At 46.4% G+C, this 15,814-nt stretch overlaps 1 protein-coding gene across 2 annotated transcripts in view; it reads left to right on the top strand.

Moving 5' to 3' along the window:
• UBE2B (ubiquitin conjugating enzyme E2 B) overlaps positions 1-13,104 on the top strand; it is a 31,988-nt gene extending 18,884 nt beyond the window's left edge. For both annotated transcript variants that reach the window (XM_077266051.1, XM_077266052.1), the window contains 3 exons: positions 10,652-10,741; positions 11,474-11,562; positions 12,521-13,104. In XM_077266051.1, the coding sequence (XP_077122166.1) occupies positions 10,652-10,741; positions 11,474-11,562; positions 12,521-12,649 (308 nt within the window). In that variant the 3' untranslated portion in view covers positions 12,650-13,104. The remainder of the gene's footprint in view (positions 1-10,651; positions 10,742-11,473; positions 11,563-12,520) is intronic.
• Positions 13,105-15,814: the final 2,710 nt, after the last annotated feature.

Here is a 15,814-nt window from a genome sequence, read left to right as displayed (position 1 = left end):
ATAGGAGATGCCATCCATCCCTTGAAATAATCTAGTTGCCCACCTTTTAACTGACTCTAACTTCTGAATACTGTTTTTAAAATGTGGAGCCCAAAACTGGATCCCATATTCTAGATGTGGTCTTACCAGTGATATATAAAGTGGTAACAATACATTGGGATCGCAGCGTTTTATCTCTTTATACATCTTAAAATCTTGTTTGCTTTTGCAGCTGCTGCTTGGCATTGAGTACTACTGCTCAGCTTACTTGTATCCTGAATACCCAAGTCCTTCTCCTGTTCTGTAGTCCTGAGTATGCTCCCATTTTAATGTATATGCAGCAGTAGGATTGCTCCATCCTAGGTGCATTACTCTACATTTATCAACTTGTGCCTCTCCTCATAATCTTGTGTAATGCAGTCTAATTTCCTTAAAGGGAGGGTGCCGTGATTTTAGTTTTTGTATTAATAATTATTGATTATATAATCAATTATTTTTAATACAAAAGTAAATGTACCCCTTTCATACTTTTTTTATTTATTCACTTTTACATTCACCACTGGAGGCCGCCATTTTCATTAGTGTGGGTGTAAGTGTCTGGGCACGACACTTGCACACCTCACTTACGGCAGCCATGTACATAGGAGCCAACGGTCGGGCTCCGACCGCATCTCCTGCCTCTCAGCTGTGACTTGGCCACGCCCACTGAGCTGCCACGTCACAGCTGTGAGAGGAGATCGCGGCCATTTTGTTTATTTCCCTCTGCCATCGCACACACAGCTCAGTGCGTGCGATGGCAGAAGCTGCTGCTGGGAGAAGCTGCTGCCGAGGGTCCACGGTAAGTATCTGCAGCGAGGAGCTGTGATTGCAGCCTGTACTTAGTATTACAGTTCAGGCTGCAATCACTGCCGACCTGTTCAGAGCACAGCAGGGAGATCGTCACACTGCTCTGCCCTGAACATGACTCAGCACTTCCTGGTAGAGGAAAGAAGGTAAGTACAGCGTTTTTATTTTCTTATGCATCTACCACTGCTGCCAGCCCCTATATACCACCTAGCACTGCCTGCCTGCCTCTGTATACCCCTGCCTGCCTCTGTATACCACTGCCTGCCTGCCTGCCTGCCTCTGTATACCCCTGCCTGCCTCTGTATACCCCTGCCTGCCTCTGTATACCACTGCCTGCCTCTGTATACCACTGCCTGCCTGCCTCTGTATACCACTACCTGCCTCTGTATACCACTGCCTGCCTGCCTCTGTATACCACTACCTGCCTGCCTCTGTATACCACTACCTGCCTCTGTATACCCCTGCCTGCCTCTGTATACCCCTGCCTGCCTCTGTATACCCCTGCCTGCCTCTGTATACCACTGCCTGCCTGCCTGCCTCTGTATACCACTGCCTGCCTCTGTATACCACTGCCTGCCTGCCTCTGTATACCACTACCTGCCTGCCTCTGTATACCACTACCTGCCTCTGTATACCCCTGCCTGCCTCTGTATACCCCTGCCTGCCTCTGTATACCCCTGCCTGCCTGCCTCTGTATACCCCTGCCTGCCTGCCTCTGTATACCACTGCCTGCCTCTGTATACCACTGCCTGCCTCTGTATACCACTGCCTGCCTGCCTCTGTATACCACTGCCTGCCTGCCTCTGTATACCACTGCCTGCCTCTGTATACCACTGCCTGCCTCTGTATACCACTGTCTGCCTGCCTCTGTATACCACTGCCTGCCTGCCTCTGTATACCACTGCCTGCCTGCCTCTGTATACCACTGCCTGCCTGCCTCTGTATACCACTGTCTGCCTGCCTCTGTATGCCACTGTCTGCCTTCCTCTGTATACCCCTGCCTGCCTCTATACCCCTGCCTGCCTCTGTATACCACTGCCTGCCTGCCTCTGTATACCACTGCCTGCCTGCCTCTGTATACCACTGCCTGCCTGCCTCTGTATACCACTGCCTGCCTGCCTCTGTGTACCACTGCCTGCCTGCCTCTGTGTACCACTGCCTGCCTGCCTCTGTGTACCACTGCCTGCCTGTCTCTGTGTACCACTGTCTGCCTGCCTCTGTGTACCACTGTCTGCCTGCCTCTGTATACCACTGTCTGCCTGCCTCTGTATACCACTGTCTGCCTGCCTCTGTATACCACTGTCTGCCTGCCTCTGTATACCACTGTCTGCCTGCCTCTGTATACCACTGTCTGCCTGCCTCTGTATACCACTGTCTGCCTGCCTCTGTATACCACTGTCTGCCTTCCTCTGTATACCCCTGCCTGCCTCTGTATACCCCTGCCTGCCTCTGTATACCACTGCCTGCCTCTATACCCCTGCCTGCCTCTGTATACCACTGTCTGCCTGCCTCTGTATACCACTGTCTGCCTGCCTCTGTATACCACTGCCTGCCTGCCTCTGTATACCACTGCCTGCCTGCCTCTGTATACCACTGCCTGCCTGCCTCTGTATACCACTGCCTGCCTGCCTCTGTATACCCCTGCCTGCCTCTATATACCACTGCCTGCCTGCCTCTGTATACCACTGCCTGCCTGCCTCTGTATACCACTGCCTGCCTGCCTCTGTATACCACTGCCTGCCTGCCTCTGTATACCACTGCCTGCCTGCCTCTGTATACCACTGCCTGCCTGCCTCTGTATACCACTGCCTGCCTGCCTCTGTATACCACTGCTGCCTGCCTCTGTATACCACTGCTGCCTGCCTCTGTATACCACTATCTGCCTCTATATACCACTGCTACCTGCCTCTATATACACCTACCACTGCTACCTCTGTCCTGTGTAGCTAATCTTGTCCTGGGTAGCTAATCCTGTCCCGTGTACTGTGTCCTCAGCAGTCAGTATCACACAGGACAGGATTAGATACATGGCTCAGCAGTCAGTATCACACAGGACAGGATTAGATACGGCTCAGCAGTCGGTATCACACAGGATAGGATTAGATACACGGCTCAGCAGTCTGTATCACACAGGATAGGATTAGATACACGGCTCAGCAGTCAGTATCACACAGGACAGGATTAGATACACAGCTCAGCAGTCAGTATCACACAGGACAGGATTAGATACACGGCTCAGCAGTCAGTATCACACAGGACAGGATTAGATACACGGCTCAGCAGTCGGTATCACACAGGACAGGATTAGATACACGGCTCAGCAGTCGGTATCACACAGGACAGGATTAGATACACGGCTCAGCAGTCGGTATCACACAGGACAGGATTAGATACAAGGCTCAGCAGTCAGTATCTAATCCTCTCCTATGCACTCCTCTCCCCCCTGCGTGTCTTTCCCCATTGTGGTTTATTATTTTTGCTGTGGGAGATGAGGGAGTCGAGGATTACGCATTCGGTATGGTTTAAAAAAGAATAATAAAGGACTTTATTCTGGCCGAGTCTTTATTTACAATACAACTATAGGATTAGTAATGGATGGGTGCCTTATAGACGCCTCTCCATTACTAAGCCGTGGGCTTGATGTCACCGGACAATATGAATGTGACATTAACCCCACAAATATGAACCCCACTTGCTACCGCTACAGGGCAAGTGGAAATTGCCAGGCAAAGCGCCAGAAAAGTCACCCTGCCTGCCTCTGTATACCACTGCCTGCCTGCCTCTGTATACCACTGCCTGCCTGCCTCTGTATACCACTGCTGCCTGCCTCTGTATACCACTGCTGCCTGCCTCTGTATACCACTATCTGCCTCTATATACCACTGCTACCTGCCTCTATATACACCTACCACTGCTACCTCTGTCCTGTGTAGCTAATCTTGTCCTGGGTAGCTAATCCTGTCCCGTGTACTGTGTCCTCAGCAGTCAGTATCACACAGGACAGGATTAGATACATGGCTCAGCAGTCAGTATCACACAGGACAGGATTAGATACGGCTCAGCAGTCGGTATCACACAGGATAGGATTAGATACACGGCTCAGCAGTCTGTATCACACAGGATAGGATTAGATACACGGCTCAGCAGTCAGTATCACACAGGACAGGATTAGATACACAGCTCAGCAGTCAGTATCACACAGGACAGGATTAGATACACGGCTCAGCAGTCGGTATCACACAGGACAGGATTAGATACACGGCTCAGCAGTCGGTATCACACAGGACAGGATTAGATACACGGCTCAGCAGTCGGTATCACACAGGACAGGATTAGATACACGGCTCAGCAGTCGGTATCACACAGGACAGGATTAGATACAAGGCTCAGCAGTCAGTATCTAATCCTCTCCTATGCACTCCTCTCCCCCCTGCGTGTCTTTCCCCATTGTGGTTTATTATTTTTGCTGTGGGAGATGAGGGAGTCGAGGATTACGCATTCGGTATGGTTTAAAAAAGAATAATAAAGGACTTTATTCTGGCCGAGTCTTTATTTACAATACAACTATAGGATTAGTAATGGATGGGTGCCTTATAGACGCCTCTCCATTACTAAGCCGTGGGCTTGATGTCACCGGACAATATGAATGTGACATTAACCCCACAAATATGAACCCCACTTGCTACCGCTACAGGGCAAGTGGAAATTGCCAGGCAAAGCGCCAGAAAAGTCACATGTAAAAGGCGGCTGAGAGCTGATGTTTTTAGCCTGGGGGGGGACAGTATCCATGGCCCCTTCCTAGGCTATTAATGTAAGCCCGCAGCTGTCTGCATAATATTTGATGGTTATTAATTACTAGACTGTGGCCCGATTCTAATGCATCGGGTATTCTAGAATATGCATGTCCCCGTAGTATGTGATTCGCGGCAGACTGTGCCCGTCGCTGATTGGTCGAGGCAACCTTTATGACATCATCGTCGCCATGCTGTGCCCATCTCTGATTGGTCGAGGCCGCCCAACAAACCGTCGACCACTCCATATAAGGTATGGTCTACAAACCGCCAACCACTCCATATAAGGTATGGTCTACAAACCGCCGACCACTCCATATAAGGTATGGTCTACAAACCGCCGACCACTCCATATAAGGTATGGTCTACAAACCGCCGACCACTCCATATAAGGTATCCTGTTTGTAGACCATACCTTATATGGAGTGATTTCCAGGACAGACAGACAGACAGACAGACAGACAGACAGACAGACAGACAGACAGACAGACAGACAGACAGACAGACAGACAGACAGACAGACAGACAGACAGACAGACGGAAAAACCCTTAGACAATTCTAGAATATGCATGTCCCCGTAGTATATGGACAATGATGATTCCAGAATTCGCGGCAGACTGTGCCCGTCGCTGATTGGTCGAGGCAACCTTTATGACATCGTCGCCATGGCAACCATTATGACATCTACGTCGATACTGTGCCCATCGCTGATTGGTCGAGGCCTGGCGGCCTCCACCAATCAGAGACGCGGGATTTCCATTATGACATCATCGTCGCCATGCTGTGCCCGTTGCTGATTGGTCGAGGCCTGGCGGCCTCGACCAATCAGAGACGCGGGATTTCCAAGACAGACAGACAGACAGACAGACAGACAGACGGAAAAACCCTTAGACAATTATATATATAGACTAGACTGTGGCCCGATTCTAATGCATCGGGTATTCTAGAATATGCATGTCCCCGTAGTATGTGATTCGCGGCAGACTGTGCCCGTCGCTGATTGGTCGAGGCAACCTTTATGACATCATCGTCGCCATGGCAACCATTATGACATCATCGTCGCCATGCTGTGCCCATCTCTGATTGGTCGAGGCCGCCCAACAAACCGTCGACCACTCCATATAAGGTATGGTCTACAAACCGCCAACCACTCCATATAAGGTATGGTCTACAAACCGCCGACCACTCCATATAAGGTATGGTCTACAAACCGCCGACCACTCCATATAAGGTATGGTCTACAAACCGCCGACCACTCCATATAAGGTATCCTGTTTGTAGACCATACCTTATATGGAGTGATTTCCAGGACAGACAGACAGACAGACAGACAGACAGACAGACGGAAAAACCCTTAGACAATTCTAGAATATGCATGTCCCCGTAGTATATGGACAATGATGATTCCAGAATTCGCGGCAGACTGTGCCCGTCGCTGATTGGTCGAGGCAACCTTTATGACATCGTCGCCATGGCAACCATTATGACATCTACGTCGATACTGTGCCCATCGCTGATTGGTCGAGGCCTGGCGGCCTCCACCAATCAGAGACGCGGGATTTCCATTATGACATCATCGTCGCCATGCTGTGCCCGTTGCTGATTGGTCGAGGCCTGGCGGCCTCGACCAATCAGAGACGCGGGATTTCCAGGACAGACAGACAGACAGACAGACAGACAGACAGACAGACAGACAGACAGACAGACAGACAGACGGAAAAACCCTTAGACAATTATATATATAGATAGGGGGCCCCACGTCTTTTTTCTTGGGGGGTGTCCCCCATTTTAATAGCCAGTAAAGGCTATAAGTATACAGTTGGGAGCGTGTGAGTGTGAGCACACCCTCCCACCCATAGACCAGTACACTGCTCTCCTGAAATACTGTGCTCCTGTCACCCTGCTCCTTCCACCATACGTCTCTGTGACCTCCCTAGAGCAGCACAATACCATATGGATCACGTATAATGCCGCTATATATATATTTATCACATATTACTCCCATAAAGACCACACATTATGCCGGGATATTATAATATCACACATTATGCCGCCAAGTATTGTGTGATCTATGTGACGGTATTATATGTGATCTATATGGCAATATTATGTTTGATCAGTGTTGTGGAATGATGTAAAAACTAAATGACGGTGGTATATGAGAACTATATTGTGGGATTATGTGTGATCTATGTGGCAGTATTAGGTGAGAATTATATGGCGGTATTATGTGTGATCTATATGGTGGTATGTGAGAACTGTATGACAGTATTGTGTGATCTATTTGATAGTATTGTGTGTGATCTATATGGCGGTATTATGTGAGATCTATATGGCGGTATTATGTGAGAACACTATGACCGTATTATCTTCAGAAAGCGGGCCCATTCTATGGTGGTTCTGGCTGAGCACCTGCACGCGGGTCTGGGGTAATAGAGGGGCAGCATGACCTCCAGTTAGGTGCAGTCAGGGCTGGTGAGGCAGCTGAAGAGAGGGGTCTCATTTTTATCGTTACTATATGGCTACATTTCCTTCCCAGCGTCACCCCGGACTGCGTCTGTTGTCTCACTTTCACACATCGCCAGGACAGGATGGAGAAGACAGGATCTGAGGAGGGGATTGGGGTCTTTGCATGCAGAGTCTGGATCAGAACAGGCCATCAATCCACAGAAATGTTTCCTGGATTTCTGTGGAGCAGACGGTCCATCCATGTGTATAAAAGACAGCGTTCTATGTACAATCCCTGGCTGCTCCGCGCACTGAACAGGGTGCCCCCCATAGACCAGCACACTGCTCTCCTGAAATACTCTGTGCTGCTGTCACCCTGCTCCCTCCACCACATATCTCCCAGAATCCTTGCTGCCTGCCATCCTCGGTGACTGTCTACTTGTCAGTATAAGGCTGCGGTCACACTAGCAGTATTTGGTCAGTATTTTACCTCAGTATTTGTAAGCCAAAACCAGGACTGGGTGATAAATACAGAAGTGGTGCATATGTTTCTATTATACTTTTCCTCTATTTGTTCGACTCCTGGTTTTGGCTTACAGATACTGAGGTAAAATACTGACCAAATCCTGCTAGTGTGACGGCAGCCTTACTCTGCAGTCACCAACAAAATGGCTGCTCACTGGGTTCCTGAATATCATCCTCTTATCCCTTAGCAAACACCCAGAAGGGAAGGAGAGGAGACATCACACACGTCAGCAGACTCCACCCATAATTACTGCAGTGCTGTAATGTGAGCTAGTTGTACACTAGGTTTTTCTGAAATTTCAGCAGCTGCTCCCCCTAGTGTTTAAAAGTGGAAATTCCAAAACTTTTCAAATTATTTTTCATATTTTACTAAATTATAAACAAATGAAAATATTTTAAGAAAATTTAAACATTAATTCTTTACATTTTTACAATTGCTGTAAAAAAATTTTTTTTGATGGCACCTTCCCTTTAAGCAATTCTATTAGGGTGATGTGTTGGTATAATCTTGTAGTAGGACTGTGCAATTTTGACAGAAATTAAACTTTAAGACTATTTTTTAGTCTTGATTTTCCTAAGTAAACGTAGTTCAGTGAGGTTTAAAATAACCAGCTGTTGTGCATCTGTGCCAAAGTTTCCCTGGTCCCTGGCGGTCTCTTTATCCCGACCTTCATGTGATTGTTGCAGTCGTTATGTATTGATATAGTGTGCTGCCAATGGAAACAAATAGAAGCAGCACAGAAATCCTAAAATAAAGGCAGTCCTAATAGTAATACAAAATTCCATCAGAGATCAGTCCACTGGTCATAGGACAGTCAAATGGAAATCGAGAAGTAGCAGGACGTCTGTGTAATTGGCCTTATTCAGGCAAGAACTTCAAAACGGCAGGGTCTCCACTTAGGCTTCTTTCACACTAGCATCGTACTCTGCCCGTCGCAGAGCGTCGGGCCGACGTACCGACGCTAGCGTTGTTCGCGCCGCACAACGGGTGCAGCGGATGCTGTTTTTCCACGCATCTGCTGCCCCATTGGGAGGTGCGGGGTGGTGGGGGCGTAGTTCCAGCCGCGCATGCGCGGTCGGAAATGGCGGTCAGTCGGCGGCAAAAAACGTTACATGGAACGTTTTTTGCAGCTGACGGTCCGCCACAACATGGCGCAACCGTCGCACAGCGGTTGCGACGTGTGGCAATGCGTCGCTAATGTTAGTCAATGGTGAAAAAACGCATCCTGCAAGCACTTTTGCAGGATGCGTTTTTTCACCAAAACGACGTATTGCAAAAAACGCCAGTGTGAAAGTACCCTTACACAGAAACTTTTATAAAGTCTGGTGACAGCTTCTGCACAAGTTGGGACATAACACTAAGTTTTTTTGTATTATCTGCCTGAATACATTTCATTAGTATGGTGATGTCCTAATATTTCTTATTTTTGATAGCTGACGCAACATAGTATGGCTTATGGCCAGGCTACAGAGACCAGCAGGGGACCATGCAATCCTTATCACTGAACCACCAGGGGAGGCAGAGGAAGTATGCAACAAAATTGGATTTCCCAGTAGTGTCCTCAGCGTTCTCTGCATTTACTGTGAAGATGTTGCACAACACATCTTAGGAGTCTGGAAGCCTTGGAAGGGGAGGAAAATTTCCCAGACAACAGGCCTGTGATGGTCACAAACATAAAGATGCCCATAAGCATTAAGGCTATGTGCACACGTAGGTTCGGGTCCCTGCGGGTTCTCCCGCAGCGGATTTGATAAATCTGCAGGGCAAAACTGCTGCGGTTATGCCTGCAGATGTATCGTGGTTTGTTTTGTGGTTTCCGCTGCTGGTTTACTCCTATACTATTGATGCTGCATATGCAGCAATATGCAGCATCAATAGTAATGTTAAAAATAATGTTTAAAAAATGGTTTATACTTACCCTCTGCCGTCCCGATCTCCTCAGCGCTGCACGCGGACGGCCGCGTGCAGCGCTGAGAGGTGAGTATATCATTATTATTTTTTTTTATTTTTTTTTTTTTTACACAAATATGGTTCCCAGGGCCCTGGAGGAGAGTCTCCTCTCCTCCACCCCGGGTATCATCTGCACATGATCCGCTTACTTCCTGCATCATGGGCACAGCCCCATGTGGGAAGTTAGCGGATCAATGCATTCCTATGTGTGCAGAATCACAGTGATTCTGCACAAAGAAGTGACATGCTGCGGAATGTAAACCACTGCATTTCTGCGTGGTTTTTCCCGCAGCATGTGCACAGCAGATTGCGGTTTCCATAGGGTTTACATGTAAATGTAAACGCAATGGAAACTGCTGCGGACCCGCAGCTGCAGAAACGCTGCGGATCCGCGGTAAAACCCGCAAAGTGTGAACATGGCCTAAAGATTTAAGTGGAGCCAGCTGTGTATGTTGGTTTTCTGCATCTGTGAGAAGTTGTGCTGATATTTTGGTTTTGCACATATGATCCTTCTCAGTAGCACATTGTTCTGTGTAAGCGCTTGTGCTACCGAGAAAAATGCGAGCGTATGCACACTGAATGAATTATTACAGATCGCTGAGTTGTGCCTGCGGAAACGAGATATTAAATACAGCCAGCCGGTAAACATACTGGTGGACGTTTAACGCTGTACACGAAGTATAACTAGCCTTTAATCCATCTCCATAGTAAAATTACATGCACTAAAATAAGCAAAATCTGCCAAAGACCTGCAGAAAAATTCTTTTATATAGCCTGCTTGCCGTAACATTGTATAGCCATGGCGTGAGCGGCCTCCAAAGCAATGTGTGACCTCTCTGCAACGGATCCTGCATCCAAATTCACTCGTGTAGCAACACAGCCTGTGCTAATGCAAAAATGTAATTGGGGTTAAAAGAAATATGTAATGACAAAAAGGAAAAAAAAAAACGTAAATATATGGGATTTTGTGAATACTTCTTTCTTCGCACATCTTGGTCTGTTGCAGCCCAGGTTTCTCCCATCTCCAGTAATGCTATTGGTGATGTGCCATATTTAGATTTGTATCGGAGACTACATTTTACTGAATGGCTTGTTCTTCTGTTTCTTAAGGTACATTTAAACTCTTGATAGAATTTTCCGAAGAATATCCAAATAAACCTCCAACTGTTAGATTTGCCTCAAAAATGTTTCATCCTAATGGTAAGTGGCTGTAGTAAAATGTACTTTCCTTGCGTTACAGCAGTAATGTATTCACGGAAGATCACTGCCCTATTGTATAGAGCAGAATGAGAATTTCATATTTACGGGCATTTTTTGCTCAGAAGTGGTCTTGCATAATTTGCAAAGCACAGGGTAAAATCTGCCTGGTATGTGCAGTAACCTAAAGGGTTATATGTAGGTTGTATTGGACATTTAAAGTGTTAACTGAACTTTTCACGACAAACAAAATAAAAAAAAAAATATGAAACTCTGCAAATCACTTTAATAAGGGATTTGCAAAAAACTGCACACAAGTGGGTTCCAAACCAGTTCTTCCAGCCATCAGCTGCATTGCTATCGGGCTGTGCTCATGTGGGGTACAGATGCCGGCAGTGAAAGGCTCGCCTCTGTCCCCTCCTCTGAGCTTATCAGAACAAGCTCCTGTCACCTAGAGCAGCAGGCTACATCAGCACAATCTACTTGTCCCCAGTGCCTGTAATAGGTGCCAATACACAGAGCCTCCCCGCACCCTAACGAATGCTCCACAAGCATCCTATTCTCAGAGGGCCCAGACTATGCCCCCTTCACTGCCAGCTGAGTGCATTCTAATATCAGGCAGGCAAACAGACCGAGGGTGAAGCGGGGGTGGTTTTAATAGTAGCTATCTGGTATCTGCACTTCTCCACCTTTTCACATCAACATTGATAAATACAGTATTTTTTTCTCTTGCAGTTTATGCTGATGGCAGCATATGTTTAGACATCCTTCAGAACCGCTGGAGCCCAACTTATGATGTCTCTTCCATATTAACATCCATTCAGGTGAGACCCTGCAGGGTTCCACTTATGGGGGGCCTAGTTTCCGTAATTATGTTGCTCATATGCGCACGCAGGAGGCCACATTGCCTCTGTGGCTTTACCATGAAGGTCAATCTCCATGATCAAGACTACCATTTCGTACACCAATCTGCGTGATGGACATGCAGGAGTAAGATGCACCTATTTCATAATCGCACGCCACCTAATGAATTATGTGGATACTGGCGTGCACCTTGTTAGAAGCATTAACATTCCTGATGCAAGTTACATCACAAGTTCAGATTAATCCATGGGGTGGGCTTCACGACGTCCCATCTCTGCATCGTGCCCACTTTGGCAGAGCTGGCCAAAACTGATGTGAAATCTCAATTTTGCTCATCTTGGTGTGTAAATGCTTTGCAATATTTGATGTTGTTGGATTCCTGAACTGGAGAGAACACTTTCATGAATCAGGCCCAAACTTTATAGCCTACTAGTCCAGTTTTTTTTTTTCTTTTTTTGACAGAAGACTGATTTTAGCCATTCTGGCAGCATGCATACATGGTGGGATGACACCTTAGGTTGGAAATCTTACCATGGAGCATTGCAGCCACTACAGTGTCCATTGTGTCACTTACTGTACCTCTCCTTTCTGCACACAGTTGTGATGCAGAGCTGGATGAGATGGCTTCCTTTGTGGAGTCATGAAGTTTCCTCCAGGACTATGTCCATACATAATGAGCAGCTCCAGAGATGACAACATATTTTGAGTTTTAAGTTTGACATAGATGCTTTGAAGTGGCTCTGTCACAAAATGTGAGCGATGTATAAAAGGTACATGGCTATTCCCTTATAAACCAAAATGTAACAAAAAATGTTCATTTGGCTAAAGGCAGCAATGAAAGAATACAACAGGGTGAGAATTACATTGTTCTACTTATTCCAATATATCAAACTTTCAGTTTTTTGTTTTTTCCTTCAGTCTCTACTTGATGAACCAAACCCAAACAGCCCCGCGAACAGTCAAGCAGCACAACTTTATCAGGAAAACAAACGAGAATATGAAAAGAGGGTATCGGCAATTGTAGAGCAAAGCTGGAACGATTCCTGAGCACTCACTTACCAGCATTGTTCTTCTCCTTTGTGAACGTCTTAACATTGGAAGAGACAGAATTGAGAACTACTACCAATGCCTCAAGTTTTAGAGATTTTCAGAATATCTTTTTGGTTCTCCTGCCCCATTATACTCATGTTTGGAAAGTGTAAAAGCTTGTGTATCTTAGTGTATTTTTTATTGCATGTTGTGCATGGTTTGAGAATAAGTTATTGCTACATTTGTAATATATCCTGTTTATTACCCCTACTTTAATGTAAAGGTTGGCATGGAGTTTTCATGCAAATACACATTTTGTAAATCCGTACACTTTCTTTTCTTGATGAAACTTGAATGCTTCAGTTCTGTGACTTTTTTTCTATAGGAGAGCAGTTGCAGTTTTTTTTCCCCCCCTTTTTTAAATATTTTAAGGTAAGCTGTAATCTTCTCACAATAGAGTTGACTAAACTGTTTCTGGGTGTTCTTGTTTCTTCACTTGTTTTATCAGAAGATCAATTCTTACCAATCATTGAACAATACTTGACATACATGGGAAGGCTTGAGTTTCACTACTGACACGTATGAAACATTAGGCTGATCTGACTACCAGCAGTGGCAAAACTACAGCTCAGGGAAAGTGGCAGCTGGAGACCAGGGTCATGGGATACAGCTGTCCAACATGACTGGCACGCTTCACACCAGATACCGGTCATGCGGATCCTCTGTGTGCAGAGGCCATTACCCTGGGTGTGGAAACTGAATGGAAGGTGGTGTTCCAGGTAACGCTTGTTTCTGATAAATTTGTTAATGTACACAGGCTACCAAACGCCCATCAAACAAAATGTTCATGAGTGCAGTGATATTTGCACTTACAAATAATAGTTTGCGGCAGTACATTATCCTGCAAAGAACAATTGTATTCTCTGTGCACAGCAGTATCTTATCAATCCTTCTGTGAGCATGAAAGTGCATTCATCCTGATTTAAACAGGTTACCGATCTTGGGGTACTGTCACACAGTGGCACTTTTGTCGCTACGACTGTACGATCCGTGACGTTCCAGCGATCAGGGACCCTGCTGAGAATCGTACGTCGTAGCAGATCGTTTGGAACTTTCTTTCGTCGCTGGATCTCCCGCTGTCATCGCTGGATCGTTGTGTGACAGCGATGCGTTCGCTTGTAACCAGAGTAAACATCGGGTTACTAAGCGCAGGGCCGCGCTTAGTAACCTGATGTTTACCGTGGTTACCAGCGTAAAAGTAAAAAAAAACAAACCGTACATACTTACATTCCGGTGTCTGTCCCCCGGCGTTCTGCTTCTCTGCACTGTGAGCGCCGGCCAGCCGGAAAGCGAGCACAGCGGTGACGTCACCGCTGTGCTTTCCGGCTGGCGCAGACACAGTGGAGAGAAGCAGAACGCCGGGGGACAGACACCGGAATGTAAGTATGTACGTTTTTTTTTTTTACCTTTACGCTGGTAACCACGGTAAACATCGGGTTACTAAGCGCGGCCCTGCGCTTAGTAACCCGATGTTTACCCTGGTTACCCGGGGCCTTCGGCATCGTTGGTCGCTGGAGAGCTGACTGTGTGACAGCTCCCCAGCGACCACACAACCACTTACCAACGATCACGGCCAGGTCGTATCGCTGGTCGTGATCGTTGGTAAATCGTATAGTGTGACAGTACCCTTACGTGTAACCAATCAGCACCAGTTTAGCAGCTGTTACTTAATGTAAACGTACACTTAAGAAATCTGTAGTACATGGAAGAAGAAAAAAGTCAGAAAAAAAATCTCTGATCACTCACTCAGTTCTTGGGTAAAATCTGTATTCAGTGTAGACAGAATCTCATCAGTGCCAATTGTCCTATGAAGAGGGGAGAAGCTCTAACTCCTCCTTTCTGCAGAGAATCCTATCTGTAGCGACTACCATCTCTTGTATGTAACAATCTGTCTTCACTGAATACATAGTAAGGGTATGTGCACACGTTGCGGATTTTGCTGCAAATTCGCAGCTGTTTTCCATGAGTTTACAGTACCATGTAAACCTATGGAAAACAAAATCCGCAGTGCACATGCTGCGGAAAGAAACATGTGGAAACTCTGCGTTGTTTATTCCGCAGCATGTCAATTCTTTGTGCGGATTCCGCAGCGGTTTACACCTGCTCCATAATAGGAATCCGCAGGTGGAAGCTGCACAAAAATGCAGTGCTTTTTGCCTGCGGATTTCTCAAAACAGGTGCAGAAAAATCCACAGAGGTTCCATCTACGTGTGCACATACCCTAAGGCTGGTTTCACATTTGCGGTTGTATCCGCAGTGTATCGTCCACAAACGCTTGCAAAAACGCATTATAGAGCAATGTTTTTTATCCGCATCATTACACATGACGGCAAAAAAACCCGCAGCATTTGTATGTGTTTACGCTTTGTTTATGTGCACGCGTCTGATATTTCCAGGAGGGCGTGTCTCAATCAGTTCCTGGACAGTCCAAATTACGCATGCGTTCCTATAGACAGAAATCCATTTTTTAATGCGCATATTTGAAGGAAATTTGCTGCCTCAAATTCCAACATGGTGCGTTCTCTGTGCCTTTCCACACACCGTGAAAAAATGCATGCATGAGCAAACGTGGGCGAACGCATGCACCTGTGTCTACAATGTTAAAGATAGGAAATCAAGACGCATGCGGATGTATGCATCAGAAATGCTGTGGACACAACCGCAAATGTGAAACCAGCCTAATCTTGTGAGTGAAGAATTTTGAAAATAAGTGACCAATCGTGAAGGAGAAAGAAGCAAATGTCTCTGATTGCATCAATTACAAAGTTTATTTGAACGGATTTATGAAGTAAGAATTAAAACCACGGTTACTCTTCAGCTGCCACCAGACAAGTGGAAAAAGTTCAGGGGTTGGCATCTAAAATGCCTGGTCCTTCACATTAGATGGTTGGCCCATTACACGGTGTAGTGACCATTCACAGCTACTGCAGTTGAGCGGCAGAATCTGTATTGCCAGCAGCCATTGATCAGTGGGGGTTCTCACTGCTCTAATATTGATGATCTTTGCTAAACAAGCATCATTAATTCCAATCCACAAAAACATTAATTGCTAGTACGGAGTACTAGACACAGCTTATGAAGATGTACTTGTTCCTGGGGTGGGAAACCTTGTCTAATCCTGAA

The sequence above is a fragment of the Ranitomeya variabilis genome, chromosome 5, assembly GCF_051348905.1.
Source record: "Ranitomeya variabilis isolate aRanVar5 chromosome 5, aRanVar5.hap1, whole genome shotgun sequence".
NCBI lineage: Eukaryota > Metazoa > Chordata > Amphibia > Anura > Dendrobatidae > Ranitomeya > Ranitomeya variabilis.
The sequence above is the reverse complement of the archived record's forward strand: the minus strand, read 5'-3'. Positions and strand labels throughout refer to the sequence as shown.